Consider the following 16,075-nt stretch of genomic DNA (forward strand, 5'->3'; position numbering starts at 1 on the left):
ATTCGTCTCCATCCGGGTCCCGCCGCTTCAATTCATCCGCCCCCCCCAACATGGCCGCCGCCTCTCGCTCCTCCCCATGGCGGGCGCCGCCATCTTTGCGCCGTAACCCCCTTCCGTACGGCGACGCATCGGAAGTCGCCCCTCCTACTTCCGGTTTCCGCGGCCTTCGCGTCGGCGGCGGCAACGCAACGATGGTGACAGAAGCGGGGGGGGGGGAATTTGGGGTGAATTCGGGGGATTTTGGGGTTCGGGAGGGACCTGATGTGTGTGTTCTGAAGCAGGACAGCGAGTTTTCGGACGCGGAGGCGCCGGCGGGCGGGGAGGAGAACGCGCCGGTTTATTGTGTGTGCAGGAAACCCGATATCAACTGCTTCATGATGTGAGTGAGCGGCCCGGACGCCTGGGTCCCCTCCCGAACTCCTGGGTCCCTCTTCCCGAACTCCTGGGTCCCTCTTCCCGAACTCCTGGGTCCCTTTTCCCGAACTCCTGGGTCCCTTTTCCCGAACTCCTGGGTCCCTTTTCCCGAACTCCTGGGTCCCTTTCCCGAACGCCTGGGTCCCCTCCCGAACGCCTGGGTCCTTCCATATCTTCCCTTTTCCCGGACTCCTGGGTCCCCTTTCCCCGAACTCCTGGGTCCCTCCTGAACACCTGGGTCCCCATTATGGTCCCTTTTCCCGAACTCCTGGGTCCCTCCCGAACGCCTGGGTCCCCATTATGGTCCCTTTCCCCAAACACCTGGGTCCCTTATTCCCAGACTCCTGGGTCCCTTTTCCCAAACTCCTGGGTCCCTCTGAACACCTGGGTCCCCCTTATGGTCCCTATCCCCCGGACTCCTGGGTCCCTATCCCCCGGACTCCTGGGTCCCTTTTCCCGGACTCCTGGATCCCTTTTTCCGAACTCCTGGGTCCCTTTGCCGAACTCCTGGGTCCCCATTATGGTCCCTGTTCCTTGGACTCCTGGGTGCCCTCCCAAATGCCTGGGTGCCCTTTCCCGAACTCCTGTGTCCCTCCTGAACACCTGAGTCCCCCTTATGGTCTCTGTCCCCCAGACTCCTGGGTCCCTTTCTCCGGACTCCTGGGTCCCTTTTCCTGAACTCCTGGGTCCCTTTGCCGAACTCCTGGGTCCCTCCGAACACCTGGGTCCCCATTATGGTCCCCTATTCCCGCACTCCTGGGTTCCTCCCCGCACTCCTGGGTCCCTCCCCGCACTCCTGGGTCCCTCCCCGCACTCCTGGGTCCCTCCTGAACTCCTGGGTCCCTTTACCGAACTCCTGGGTCCCCCCCGAACTCCTGGGTCCCTTCTTGGCAGCGGCTGCGACAACTGCAACGAGTGGTTCCACGGCGACTGCATCAACATCACGGAGAAGATGGCCAAGGCCATTCGGGAGTGGTACTGCCGGCAGTGCCGCGGTGAGAGCCGGACGCCTGGGTCCCTTTTTTGGGGGTCCCTGGGGGGACCGGGGGCCCATTTTGGGGGGATTTGGAGCCATTTGGGGGGTTTTATGGGGGTTTCTGGCTCCTTATTTTGAGCTCTCCCGGATGCCTGGGTCCCTTACTTAGGGTCACCGGGACGCCTGGGTGCCTTTTAGGGGGGTCCCTGGGGGTGCTGGGGTCAAATTGGGGTGATTTGGGGTTAATTTGGGGGGTTTATGGGTCCTATTTAGGGGTCTCCTGGACGCCTGGGTCCTTTATTTAGGGCACCCGGACGCCTGGGTCCTTTATTGTGGTCTCCCAGACGCCTGGGTCCCTTTTCAGGGGGTCCCTGGCGGGGGCTGGGGTCCCATTTTGGGGGATTTGGAGCCATTTGGGGGGTTTTATGGGGGTTTCTGGGTCCTTATTTTGAGCTATCCCAGACGCCTGGGTCCCTCTCCCGGACGCCTGGGTCCCTTACTTAGGGTCACCGGGACGCCTGGGTCCCTTTTAGGGGGGTCCCTGGGGGTGCTGGGGTCAAATTGGGGTGATTTGGGGTTAATTTGGGGGGTTTATGGGTCCTATTTAGGGGTCTCCTGGACGCCTGGGTCCTTTATTTAGGGCACCCGGACGCCTGGGTCCTTTATTGTGGTCTCCCGGACGCCTGGGTCCCTTTTCAGGGGGTCCCTGGCGGGGGCTGGGGTCCCGTTTTGGGGGATTTGGAGCCATTTGGGGGGTTTTATGGGGGTTTCTGGCTCCTTATTTTGAGCTCTCCCGGATGCCTGGGTCCCTTACTTAGGGTCACCCGGACGCCTGGGTCCCTTTTAGGGGGGTCCCTGGGGGTGCTGGGGTCAAATTGGGGTGATTTGGGGTTAATTTGGGGGGTTTATGGGTCCTATTTAGGGGTCTCCTGGACGCCTGGGTCCTTTATTTGGGGCACCCGGACGCCTGGGTCCTTTATTGGGGTCTCCCGGATGCCTGGGTCCCTTTTCAGGGGGTTCCTGGGGGATCTGGGGTCCCATTTTTGGGGGATTTGGGCTCATTTTGGGGGTTTTATGGGGTTTCTGGGTCCCATATTGGGGCACCCGAACGCCTGGGTCCCTTATTTGTGGTCTCCCGGATGCCTGGGTCCTTTATTCGGGGCACACGGACGCCTGGGTCCCTTTTAGGGGGTCCCTGGGGGGGACTGGGGTCACATTGGGGTGATTTGGGGTTAATTTGGGGGGTTTATGGGTCCCTTATTGGGGTCTCCCGGACGCCTGGGTCCCTTATTGGGGTCTCCCGGATGCCTGGGTCCCTTATTCGGGGCACCCGGACGCCTGGGTCCCTTTTTGGGGGGGGTCCTTGGGGAGGTCTGGGCTCACTTTGGGGTTAATTTGGGGGGTTCATGGGTCCCTGTTTTGAGGTTCCCCGGATGCCTGGGTCCTTCCCCGGACGCCTGGGTCCACTTTTTGGGGTTCCCGGACGCCTGGGTCCCTCCCGGACGCCTGGGTCCCCCGCTGAGTCCTCCCCTCCCCCCGCAGAGAAGGACCCCACCCTGGAGATCCGGTACCGGCACAAGAAATGGCGGGAAAAGGAGAGAGACCCCGAAACCCCCAAATCCCAGGAGACCGAGCACGGCCGGGCCGCCAAGGTGAGGGACCCAGGCGTCCGGGAGGGGACCCAGGCGTCCGGGGGGACCCAAGGTGTCTGGGAGGGGGGACCCAGGCATTCAGGCAAAGGACCCAGGCATCCGGGAGGGGACCCAGGAGTTCAGGGGACCCCAGGTGTCCGGGAGGGGGACCCAGGCATCCAGGGAAGGGACCCAGGTGTCCGGGAAAGGGACCCAGGCATCCAGGAGGGGGACCCAGGCATTCGGGAGATCTCAAATAAGGGACCCAGGCGTCCGGGAGAGGGGACCCAGGTGTCCGGGAAAGGGACCCAGGCGTCCGGGAAAGGGACCCAGGCATTCTGAGGACCTCAAATAAGGGACCCAGGTGTCCGGGAGAGGGGACCCAGGTGTCTGGGAAAGGGACCCAGGTGTCCGGGAAAGGGACCCAGGCATTCGGGAGACCTTAAACAAGGGACTCAGGCATCCGGGAGAGGGACCCAGGTGTCCGGAAAAGGGACCCAGCCATCCGGGAGGGGGAACCCCGGCATTCGGGAGAGGGATCCAGCCATCCAGGAGAGGGACCCAGGCATTCGGGAGATCTCAAATAAGGGACCCAGGCGTTCGGGAGAGGGACCCAGGCGTTCAGGAGGCCTCAAATAGGGGACCCAGGCATCCGGGAGAGGGGCCCAGGCGTCCGGGAAAGGGACCCAGGCATTCGGGAAACCATAAACAAGGGACTCAGGCATCCGGGAGGGGGAACCCAGGAGTTCGGGAGAGGGACCCAGGCATCCAGGAGAGGGACCCAGGCATTCGGGAGATTTCAAATAAGGGACCCAGGCGTCTGGGAGAGGGACCCAGGCATTCAGGAGGGGACCCAGGCGTCCGGGAAAGGGACTCAGGCGTCCGGGAAAGGGACCCAGGCATTCGGGAAACCATAAACAAGGGACTCAGGCATCCGGGAGGGGGAACCCAGGAGTTCGGGAGAGGGACCCAGGCATCCAGGAGAGGGACCCAGGCATTCGGGAGATTTCAAATAAGGGACCCAGGCGTCCGGGAGAGGGACCCAGGCATTCAGGAGGGGACCCAGGCGTTCGGGAAAGGGACCCAGGCATCTGGGAGGGGGAACCCAGGCATTCGGGAGACCTCAAACAAGGGACCCAGGCGTCCGGGAAAGGGACCCAGGCATCCGGGCTAGGTGCTCTGTTCCTCTTCACACCCCTCCAGCATCCCGGGGGTGTAACCCTGGATTCCACAAAAGGACCCAGGCGTCCCGTAGACCCTCCCGGACGCCTGGGTTCCCTCCCGGACGCCTGGGTCCTGTGTTTGGCGCAGGTGAAGCGGTCGGCGCGCATGTGCGGGGAGTGCGAGGCGTGCCGGCGCCCCGAGGACTGCGGGCTGTGCGACTTCTGCCGCGACATGAAGAAATTCGGGGGGCCCAACAAGATCCGCCAGAAGTGCCGCCTGCGCCAGTGCCAGCTGCGCGCCCGGGTGCGTCACGCGTGTGCTTGGCGTGTTCTTAGCGTGTTCGGAAGGCCTTTGGCGCGTGGTTTGTGTTGCGTGTCTTGTGGCTTTAATGGGTGTGCGTGGTGGGTTCTTAGGGGGTTCTTAAAGGGTTTATAGCGTGTGCTTGGTGTGTTCTTAGCGTGTTTGGAATGGCTTTGGCGCGTGGTTCGTGTTGCGTGTCTTGTGGCTTTAATGGATGTGCTTGGTGTGTTCTTAGTGTGTTCGGAAGCGCTTTGGCACGTGGTTTGTGCTGTGTGTCTCGTGGCTTTAATGCATGTTCTTAATGTGTTCTTAGTGTGTTCTTAGCGTGTTCGGAAGGCCTTTGGCGCGTGGTTTGTGTTGCATGTCTTGTGGCTTTAATGGGTGTGCTTGGTGTGTTCTTAGCGTGTTTGGAATGGTTTTGGCGCGTGGTTTGTGCTGTGTGTCTCGTGGCTTTAATGCATGTTCTTAGCGTGTTCTTAGCGTGTTCTTAGCGTGTTTGGAACGGCTTTGACGCGTGGTTTGTGTTGCGTGTCTTGTGGCTTTAATGGGTGTGCGTGGTGGGTTCTTAGGGGGTTCTTAAAGGGTTTATAGCGTGTGCTTGGTGTGTTCTTAGCGTGTTTGGAATGGTTTTGGCGCGTGGTTTGTGCTGTGTGTCTCGTGGCTTTAATGCATGTTCTTAGCGTGTTCTTAGCGTGTTTGGAACGGCTTTGACGCGTGGTTTGTGTTGCGTGTCTTGTGGCTTTAATGGGTGTGCGTGGTGGGTTCTTAGGGGGTTCTTAAAGGGTTTATAGCGTGTGCTTGGTGTGTTCTTAGCGTGTTTGGAATGGCTTTGGCGCGTGGTTCGTGTTGCGTGTCTTGTGGCTTTAATGGGTGTGCTTGGTGTGTTCTTAGCGTGTTCGGAAGCGCTTTGGCGCGTGGTTTGTGTTGCGTGTCTTGTGGCTTTAATGGGTGTGCGTGGTGTGTTCTCAGTGGGTTCTTAGTGGGTTCTTAATGGGTTTATAGCGTGTGCTTGGCGTGTTCTTAGCGTGTTTGGAACGGCTTTGGCACGTGGTTTGTGTTGTGCATCTTGTGGCTTTAATGGGTGTGCGTGGTGTGTTCTTAGTGTGTTTGGAACCTTTTTGGCGTGTGATGTGTGTTGCGTGTCTTGTGGCTTTAAGGCGTGTGCTTTAGCGTGTACTTAGCGTGTTCAGAACGGTATTGGCACGTGGTTTGTGTTACGCGTGTTGTGACTTTAACACGTGTTCTTAACACGTTCTTAGCATGTTCTTAGCGTGTTCAGAACCTTTTTGGCGTGTGATTTGTGTTACGCATCTTGTGACTTTAATACGTGTTCTTAGCGTGTTCGGAATGGCTTTGGCATGTGATTTGTGTTACGCATCTTGTGACTTTAATGCGTTTGCTTGGCGCGTTCTTAGCGTGTTTGGAACCTCTTTGGTGCGTGGTTTGTGCTGTGTGTCTCGTGGCTTTAATGCATGTTCTTAACGTGTTCTTAGCGTGTTCTTAGCATGTTTGGAAGGGCTTTGGTGCGTGGTTTGTGTTGCGTGTCTTGTGGCTTTAATGGGTGTGCGTGGTGGGTTCTTAGTGGGTTCTTAAAGGGTTTATAGCGTGTGCTTGGCGTGTTCTTAGCGTGTTCCAAATGGTTTTGGCGTGTGGTTTGTGTTGTGTGTCTTGTGGCTTTAACACGTGTTCGTAGCGTGTGCTTAGCGTGTTTGGAATGGCTTTGGCGTGTGGTTTGTGGTGTGTCTCTTGTGGCTTTAATGTCTGTTCTTAGCGTGTTCTTAGCATGTTTTTAGCATGTTCTTAGTGTGTTCTTAGCGTGTTCTTAGCGTGTCACTGACGTGTCCTTTTCTCCCCACAGGAATCCTACAAGTATTTCCCTGCCTCGGTGAGTACCCGGATGCCTGGGTCCCTCTTTCCCGGATGCCTGGGTCCCCTTTTTCAGGGTCTCCCGGACGCCTGGGTCCCTTTTCCCGCACTCCTGGGTCCCTCTCTCCTGGATGCCTGGGTCCATCTCCCGGACACCTGGGTCCTCTTTTTTGGGGTCTCCCGGACACCTGGGTCCCCCTCCTGAACTCCTGGGTCCCTCCCGAACTCCTGGGTCCCCCTCCCGAACTCCTGGGTCCCTCCCGAACTCCTGGGTCCCTGACCCCCCTTTCTCCCCCAGGACCTCGGCAACGGCCCCTGTGAGGAGCACGGAATGGTGAGTACCCGAAAACCCCTAAAGCACCCCAAAAACCCCCCTGAACCCCCACACCACAACCTGAGCCGTGTCCCCCGTGTCCTGTGTCCCCCCCCTTTTTTCCCCTTTATTCCCCCCCCATTCCCCCCCATTCCCCCTGTGTCCCCCCGTCCCATCCCCCCGTGTCCCCCCTTGTTCCCTGTGTCCTCCATATCCCTATGTCCCCCTGTCCCCCGTGTCCCCTCATATCCCCCTGTCCCCCATGTCCCCCCATGTCCCCGTGTCCCCCATGTCCCATCATGTCTTCCTGTCCCCATATCCCCGTGTCCCCCCATGTCCCCTCATATCCCCATGTCCCCTCATATCCCCATGTCCTCGTGTCCCCCCTGTCCCCGTGTCCCCCATGTCCCATCATGTCCTCCTGTCCCCATATCCCCGTGTGTCCCCATATCCCCATGTCCTTCGTGTCCCCATGTCCCACCCTATGTCCCCCACCATGTCCCCCATGTCCCACATATCCCCGTGTCCCCCTGTCCCCCATCCCCCTGTCCCCCTATGTCCCACCATATCCCCATGTCCCCATATCCCCATGTCCCCACCATGTCCCCATATTCCCATATCCCCCATATCCCCCCATATCCCCCCTGTCCCCCATATCCCCCTGTCCCCCATATCCTCCTGTCCCCCATATCCCCCTGTTCCCCCATATCCCCCCATATCCCCCCATGTCCCCCATATCCCCCCATATCCCCGTGTTCCCCCATATCCCCCTGTTCCCCCATATCCCCCCATATCCCCCCATGTCCCCCATATCCCCCCATATCCCCCCTGTCCCCCCATATCCCCCCTGTCCCCCCATATCCCCCTGTCCCCCATATCCCCATGTTCCCCCCTGTCCCCCATATCCCCCTGTCCCCCCATATCCCCCTGTCCCCCCATATCCCCCTGTTCCCCCATATCCCCCCATATCCCCCTGTCACCCATATCCCCCTGTGTCCCCTCGTGTCCCCCCCTGTCCCCATGTCCCCCGTCCCCATATCGCCATGTCCCCCCATATCGCCATGTCCCCCCATATCGCCATGTCCCCCCATATCGCCATGTCCCCCCATCCCCCATATCCCCCCATCCCCCATATCCCCCATGTCCCCCATATCCCCCTGACCCCTGTCCCCATGTCCCATGTCCCGTGTCCCCAGCCCTGGCTCAGTGACCCCGAGGACGCCCCGTTCCTGGACCCCGTGCTGCGCAAACGCGCCGTCAAGGTCAAACACGTCAAGCGCCGCGACAAGAAATCCGACAAAAAGGTGCGGCCGGACGCCTGGGTCCCTTTTTTGGGGTCACCCGGACACCTGGGTCCCTTTTTGGGGGGTCCCTGGTGGGGGTTTGGGGCCCATTTTGGGGCATTTGGAGCCGTTTTGGGGCGTTTCTGGGTTCCTTTTTTGAGCTCTCCCGGACGCCTGGGTCCCTTTTTTGGGACACCCGGACGCCTGGGTCCCTTTTTGGGGAGGTCCCTGGGGGATCTGGGGTGATTTGGGATTAATTTGGGGGTTAATGGGTCCCTTATTTGGGGTCACCCGGATGCCTGGGTCCCTTATTTGGGTCACCCGGACGCCTGGGTCCTTTTTTGAGGGGGTTGGGGTGGTTTGGGGTTAATTTGAGGGGTTTATGGGTCCCTTATTTGGGGTCTCCCGGACGCCTGGGTCCCTTTTTGGGGGGATCTGGGGAGCTACTGGGGACCGTTGGGAGCTACTGGGATGTACTGGGAGCCACTGGGGGTTATTGGAAGCTACTGGGGATCATTAGGGGTTACTGGGAGGGCACTGGGAGCCACTGGGGTTTACTGGGACGTACTGGGGATCATTAGGAGCCATTGGTGGTTACTGGGAGCCATTGGTGGTTACTGGGAGCTACTGGGAGCCATTAGGAGCTACTGGGGACCATTAGGGGTTACTGGGAGCTAGTGGGGACCATTGGGAGCTACTGGGAGCCACTGGGGGTTACTGGGGACCTTTAGGAGCCATTGGGGGTTACTGGGAGACACTGGGAGCTACTGGGGACCACTGGGGGTTACTGGGAGCCACTGGGGGTTACTGGGAGCCATTGGGGGTTACTGGGGACCTTTAGGAGCCATTGGGGGTTACTGGGAGACACTGGGAGCTACTGGGGACCATTGGGAGCTACTGGGAGCCACTGGGGTTTACTGGGAGCCACTGGGGGTTACTGGGGACCTTTAGGAGCCATTGGGGGTTACTGGGAGACACTGGGAGCTACTGGGGACCATTGGGAGCTACTGGGGACCATTGGGAGCTACTGGGAGCCACTGGGGTTTACTGGGAGCCACTGGGGGTTACTGGGGACCTTTAGGAGCCATTGGGAGTTACTGGGAGCCACTGGGAACCACTGGGGGCTACTGGAAACCACTGGGGGCTACTGGGAACCACTGGGGGCTACTGGGAACCACTGGGAACCACAGGGGGTTACTGGGAGCTACTGGGAACCATCAGGAGTTACTGGGAGCTACTGGGAAGCACTGGGGGTTACTGGGAGTTACCGGGGGCTATTAGAGGTTACTGGGAGCTACTGGTGGTTACTGGGAGCTACTGGGAACCACTGGGGATTATTGGGAGCTACTGGGAACCATCAGGAGTTACTGGGGTTTACTGGAGTTACTGAAGCTACTGGGAAGCACTGGGAGTTACTGGGGGCTATTAGAGGTTACTGGGAGCTACTGGTGGTTACTGGGGACTACTGGGAACCACTGGGGGTTACTGGGAGCTACTGGGAGTTACTGGGAGCTACTGGGGTTTACTGGGAGTTACTGGAGCTACTGGGAAGCACTGGGGGTTACTGGGAGTTACTGGGGGCTATTAGAGGTTACTGGGAGCTACTGGTGGTTACTGGGGACTACTGGGAACCACTGGGGGTTACTGGGAGCTACTGGGAGCCACTGGGAGTTACTGGGAGCTACTGGGGTTTACTGGGAGTTACTGGAGCTACTGGGAACCACTGGGGGTTATTGGGAGCTACTGGGAACCATCAGGAGTTACTGGGAGCTACTGGGAAGCACTGGGGGTTACTGGGAGTTACTGGGGGCTATTAGAGGTTACTGGGAACTACTGGTGGTTACTGGGTGTAACTGGGAGCCATTGGGGTTACTGCGAGGGCACTGGGGCCTAGTGGGGCCTCACTGTTGTGCGTAAGTGGTGTAGCCAACTGGTGTGACTGGTGTGTAACTGGTGTGTGACTGGTGCAGAAGGAGGAGCGGTACAAGCGTCACCGTCCCCGCGCGCGGCACCGGGAGCGCAGCCGCCACCCCCAGCGCCCCGACGGGCGCGACCCCGCGGGGCTGGGCCAGTGCCTGGGCCCCGGCTGCACCCGCCCCGCCAGGCCGCCCTCCAAGTACTGCAGCGAGGCCTGCGGCGTCAAGCTGGCCGCCAAGTGAGTACGGACCAGTATGGACCAGTATAAACCAGTATGGACCGGTATAGATCAGTACGGACCAGTATAGGGTGTGACAGACCCCCCCGGTGTCGCAGTTACCCCAGTGCTGCAGCGAGGCCTGCGGCGTCAAGCTGGCCGCCAAGTGAGTACGGACCAGTATGGACCAGTATAAACCAGTATGGACCGGTATAGACCAGTATGGAGCAGTATAGGGTGCGATAGATACCCCCAGTGTCCCAGTTACCCCAGTGCTGCAGCGAGGCCTGCGGCGTCAAGCTGGCCGCCAAGTGAGTACGGACCAGTATAAACCAGTATAAACCAGTATGGACCGGTATAGATCAGTACGGACCAGTATAGGGTGTGACAGACCCCCCAGGTGTCCCAGTTACCCCAGTGCTGCAGCGAGGCCTGCGGCGTCAAGCTGGCCGCCAAGTGAGTACGGACCAGTATGGACCAGTATAAACCAGTATGGACCGGTATAGATCAGTACGGACCAGTATAGGGTGTGACAGACCCCCCCGGTGTCCCAGTTACCCCAGTGCTGCAGCGAGGCCTGCGGCGTCAAGCTGGCCGCCAAGTGAGTACGGACCAGTATGGACCAGTATAAACCAGTATGGACCGGTATAGATCAGTACGGACCAGTATAGAGTGTGACAGACCCCCCCGGTGTCCCAGTTACCCCAGTGCTGCAGCGAGGCCTGCGGCGTCAAGCTGGGCGCCAAGTGAGTACGGACCAGTATGGACCAGTATAAACCAGTATGGACCGGTATAGATCAGTACAGACCAGTATAGGGTGTGACAGACCCCCCCGGTGTCCCAGTTACCCCAGTGCTGCAGCGAGGCCTGCGGCGTCAAGCTGGCCGCCAAGTGAGTACGGACCAGTATAAACCAGTATGGACCGGTACAGATCAGTACGGACCAGTATAGAGTGTGACAGACCCCCCCGGTGTCCCAGTTACCCCAGTGCTGCAGCGAGGCCTGCGGCGTCAAGCTGGGCGCCAAGTGAGTACGGACCAGTATAGACCAGTATGGATTGTTATGGACCAGTACGGACCAGTACAGACCGGTATAGATCAGTACAGACTAGTATACATAGTACAGACCAGTATCAGACCAGTACTGACCAGTATAGGTCAGTACAAACCAATATGAATTATTGTAGACCGGTATAGAGCATTATAGACCAGTATGAACTACCACAAACCAGTGTGCACCAGTACAAACCATACGAGCCAGTACAGACCAGTATAGACCAGTATGGACCGGTATAGACCAGTATGGAGCAGTATAGGGTGCGATAGATACCCCCAGTGTCCCAGTTACCCCAGTGCTGCAGCAAGGCCTGCGTCGTCAAGCTGGGCACCAAGTGAGTATGGACCAGTATAGACCAGTATGGACTGTTATGGACCAGTATAGATCGGTACAGACCAGTATAGATCAGTACAGACCAGTATAGATAATACACACCAGTATTAGACCAGTACTGACCAGTATAGGTCAGTACAGATCAATATGAATTATTGTAGACCAGTATAGAGCGTTATAGACCAGTATGAACTACTACAGACTAGTATGGACCAGTACAAACCATACGAGCCAGTACAGACCAGTATAGACCAGTATGGACTGGTATAGACCAGTACGGACCAGTATAGGGTGTGACAGACCCCCCCGGTGTCGCAGTTACCCCAGTGCTGCAGCGAGGCCTGCGGCGTCAAGCTGGCCGCCAAGTGAGTACGGACCAGTATAAACCAGTATGGACCGGTACAGATCAGTACGGACCAGTTCAGACCAGTACAGGGTGTGACAGACCCCCCCGGTGTCCCAGTTACCCCAGCACTGCAGCGAGGCCTGCGACGTCAAGCTGGGCACCAAGTGAATACGGACCAGTAGAGACCAGTATAAATCAGTACAGACCAGTATAGATTAGTACTGACTGGTATAGATGAGTACAGACCAGTACTGACTGGTGTAGTCTCGTAGTGACCAGTATAGACCAGTAGTGATCACCGTAGACCAGTATAGGTAGAGTTCTGACCACTATGGATCAGTACAGACCAGTATAGATTAACACTGACCAGTATAGACCAGTACAGACCAGTATAGATCAGTGCTGACCACCATGAATCCCAACAAACCAACCCTCGACCCCCTCTTTGACCTTGACCATTATTGACCTTGACCTTTACCCCTGAACTCCTGGGTCCCTTCCCGAACTCCTGGGTCCCTCCTGAACTCCTGGATCCCCTGACCTCCAATGTCCCCTGAACACCTGGGTCCCTCCCAACCTCCCATGTCCCTCCCGAACTCCTGGGTCCCTCCCGAACTCCTGGGTCCCCCAACCTCCCATGTCCCTCCTGACCTCCCATGTCCCCCCGAACTCCTGGGTCCCCTTGACCTCCCATGACCCCCGAACTCCTGGGTCCCTCCTGACCGCCCGTGTCCCCTGAATTCCTGGGTCCCTCCTGAACTCCTGGGTCCCCCTGGCCTCCCATGTCCCCCAAACTCCTGGGTCCTTCCTGACCTCCCATGTCCCCTGAATGCCTGGGTCCCCTTGACCTCCCATGTCCCCCGAACGCCTGAGTCCCTCCTGAACTCCTGGGTCCCTCGTGACCTCCCATGTCCCCCTGACCTCCCATGTCCCCCCGAACTCCTGGGTCCCCCCTGACCTCCCATGTCCCCTGAACTCCTGGGTCCCCCCTGACCTCCCATGTCCCCCAAACTCCTGGGTCCTTCCTGACCTCCCATGTCCCCCGAACGCCTGGGTCCCCTTGACCTCCCATGTCCCCCGAACGCCTGAGTCCCTCCTGAACTCCTGGGTCCCTCCTGACCTCCCATGTCCCCCAAACTCCTGGGTCCTTCCTGACCTCCCATGTCCCCTGAATGCCTGGGTCCCCTTGACCTCCCATGTCCCCCGAACGCCTGAGTCCCTCCTGAACTCCTGGGTCCCTCCTGACCTCCCATGTCCCCCTGACCTCCAATGTCCCCCCGAACTCCTGGGTCCCCTTGACCTCTTGTGTCCCCCGAACTCCTGGGTCCCTCCTGACCTCCCATGTCCCCCTGACCTCCAATGTCCCCCCGAACTCCTGGGTCCCCTTGACCTCTCGTGTCCCCCGAACTCCTGGGTCCCTCCTGAACTCCTGGGTCCCCTGACCTCCTGTTCCCCCCGAACGCCTGGGTCCCCCCCATCATTTCCCTCTCTCTCCCCGTAGCCGGATCTACGAGATCCTTCCGCAGTGCATCCAGCAGTGGATCCCCTGACCTCCTGCGTCCCTCCCGACCTCCTGGGTCCCCTCCCGACCTCCTGGGTCCCCTCCCGACCTCCTGGGTCCCCTCCCGACCGCCTGGGTCCCTCCCGACCTCCTGGATCCCCTCCCGACCTCCTGGGTCCCCTGACCTCCTGTTCCCCCCTAACTCCTGGGTCCTCCGAACGCCTGGGTCCTCCGAACGCCTGGGTCCTCCGGACGCCTGGGTCCCCCCCATCATTTCCCTCTCTCTCCCCGCAGCCGGATCTACGAGATCCTTCCGCAGCGCATCCAGCAGTGGCAGCAGAGCCCGTGCGTGGCGGAGGAGCACGGCAAGCGGCTCCTGGAGCGCATCCGGCGCGAGCAGCACCAGGCGCGCCTGCGCCTGCAGGACATGGAGAGGAAGTTCCACGAGCTCGAGGGGCTCATCGCCCGCGCCAAGGGGCACCCGCCGCGCGAGGACGAGGAGGTGGGCACGCCTGGGTCCCTCCCGGACGCCTGGGTCCCTCCCTGAAGTCTTAAGCCAGCCCCGAACTCCTGGGTCCCTCCCCAAGCTCCTGGGTCCCTCCTTGAAGTCTTAAGCCAACCCTGAGCTCCTGGGTCCCTCCTGAGCTCCTTGGTTCATCCCCGAACTCCTGGGTCCCTCCTGAGCTCCTGGGTTCACCCCCGGACTCCTGGGTCCCTCACCCGGACGCCTGGTTCCCTCCCTGAAGTCTTAAGCCAGCCCTGAACTCCTGGGTCCCTCCTAAGCTTCTGGGTCCCTCCTTGAAATCTTAAGCCAGCCCTGAGCTCCTGGGTCCCTCCTGAGCTCCTGGGTTCATCCCCGGATTCCTGGGTCCCTCCTGAGCTCCTGGGTTCCTCCCGGACGCCTGGGTCCCTCCCTGAAGTCTTAAGCCAGCCCCGAACTCCTGAGTCCCTCCCCAAGCTCCTGGGTCCCTCCTTGAAGTCTTAAGCCAGCCCTGAGCTCCTGGGTCCCCACCTGGACGCCTGGGTCCCGCCCTGAAGTCTTAAGCCAGCCCCGAACTCCTGGGTCCCTCCTGAGCTCCTGGGTTCATCCCCGGACTCCTGGGTCCCTCCCGAGCTCCTGGGCTCATCCCCGGACTCCTGGGTCCCTCCCGAGCTCCTGGGCTCATCCCCGGACTCCTGGGTCCCTCCTGAGCTCCTGGGTTCATCCCCAGACTCCTGGGTCCCTCCTGAGCTCCTGGGTTCATCCCCGGACTCCTGGGTCCCTCCCGAGCTCCTGGGCTCATCCCCGGACTCCTGGGTCCCTCCTGAGCTCCTGGGTTCATCCCCGGACTCCTGGGTCCCTCCTGAGCTCCTGGGTTCATCCCCGGACTCCTGGATCCCTCCTGAGCTCCTGGGTTCATCCCCGGACTCCTGGGTCCCTCCCGAGCTCCTGGGCTCATCCCCGGACTCCTGGGTCCCTCCTGAGCTCCTGGGCTCATCCCCGGACTCCTGGGTCCCTCCCGAGCTCCTGGGTTCATCCCCGGATTCCTGGGTCCCTCCTGAGCTCCTGGGTTCCTCCCGGACGCCTGGGTCCCTCCCTGAAGTCTTAAGCCAGCCCCGAACTCCTGGGTCCCTCCCCAAGCTCCTGGGTCCCTCCTTGAAGTCTTAAGCCAGCCCTGAGCTCCTGGGTCCCCACCCGGACGCCTGGGTCCCTCCCTGAAGTCTTAAGCCAGCCCCGAACTCCTGGGTCCCTCCTGAGCTCCTGGGCTCATCCCCGGACTCCTGGGTCCCTCCCGAGCTCCTGGGCTCATCCCCGGACTCCTGGGTCCCTCCCGAGCTCCTGGGCTCATCCCCGGACTCCTGGGTCCCTCCCGAGCTCCTGGGCTCATCCCCGGACTCCTGGGTCCCTCCCGAGCTCCTGGGTTCATCCCCGGACTCCTGGGTCCCTCCTGAGCTCCTGGGTTCATCCCCGGACTCCTGGGTCCCTCCTGAGCTCCTGGGTTCATCCCCGGACTCCTGGGTCCCTCCTGAGCTCCTGGGTTCATCCCCGGACTCCTGGGTCCCTCCCGAGCTCCTGGGTTCATCCCCGGACTCCTGGGTCCCTCCTGAGCTCCTGGGTTCATCCCCGGACTCCTGGGTCCCTCCCGAGCTCCTGGGTTCATCCCCGGACTCCTGGGTCCCTCCCGAGCTCCTGGGCTCATCCCCGGACTCCTGGGTCCCTCCCGAGCTCCTGGGTTCATCCCTGGACTCCTGGGTCCCTCCTGAGCTCCTGGGTTCATCCCCGGACTCCTGGGTCCCTCCTGAGCTCCTGGGTTCATCCCCGGACTCCTGGATCCCTCCTGAGCTCCTGGGTTCATCCCCGGACTCCTGGGTCCCTCCCGAGCTCCTGGGCTCATCCCCGGACTCCTGGGTCCCTCCTGAGCTCCTGGGCTCATCCCCGGACTCCTGGGTCCCTCCTGAGCTCCTGGGTTCATCCCCGGACTCCTGGGTCCCTCCTGAGCTCCTGGGTTCCTCCCGTCACCTGGGTCACTCTCTGAAGTCTTAAGCCAGCCCCGAACTCCTGGGTCCCTCCCCAAGCTCCTGGGTCCCTCCTTGAAGTCTTAAGCCAGCCCTGAGCTCCTGGGTCCCCACCCGGACGCCTGGGTCCTGCTCAGAAGTCTTAAACCAGCCCCGGATGCCTGGGTCCCTCCCTGGATGCCTGGGTCCCTCCCCGGACTCCTGGGTCCCCTCCCAGACTCCTGGGTCCCTCGTGGACTTCTGGGTCCCTCCTGAGCTACTG

General features: G+C 60.3%; 1 protein-coding gene across 1 annotated transcript in view; it reads left to right on the forward strand.

Annotated features, from left to right (window-relative positions):
- The first annotated feature begins 65 nt into the window (after window positions 1-65).
- CXXC1 (CXXC finger protein 1) overlaps window positions 66-16,075 on the forward strand; it is a 29,344-nt gene continuing 13,334 nt past the window's right edge. The window contains exons 1-10 of the mRNA XM_065859598.2: window positions 66-194; window positions 282-379; window positions 1,309-1,409; window positions 2,933-3,042; window positions 4,333-4,488; window positions 6,344-6,370; window positions 6,650-6,685; window positions 7,861-7,968; window positions 9,918-10,102; window positions 13,612-13,819. Of these exons, the coding sequence (XP_065715670.1) occupies window positions 192-194; window positions 282-379; window positions 1,309-1,409; window positions 2,933-3,042; window positions 4,333-4,488; window positions 6,344-6,370; window positions 6,650-6,685; window positions 7,861-7,968; window positions 9,918-10,102; window positions 13,612-13,819 (1,032 nt within the window). The 5' untranslated portion in view covers window positions 66-191. The remainder of the gene's footprint in view (window positions 195-281; window positions 380-1,308; window positions 1,410-2,932; window positions 3,043-4,332; window positions 4,489-6,343; window positions 6,371-6,649; window positions 6,686-7,860; window positions 7,969-9,917; window positions 10,103-13,611; window positions 13,820-16,075) is intronic.

This window comes from Patagioenas fasciata, chromosome 36, assembly GCF_037038585.1.
Source record: "Patagioenas fasciata isolate bPatFas1 chromosome 36, bPatFas1.hap1, whole genome shotgun sequence".
NCBI classification, from domain to species: domain Eukaryota; kingdom Metazoa; phylum Chordata; class Aves; order Columbiformes; family Columbidae; genus Patagioenas; species Patagioenas fasciata.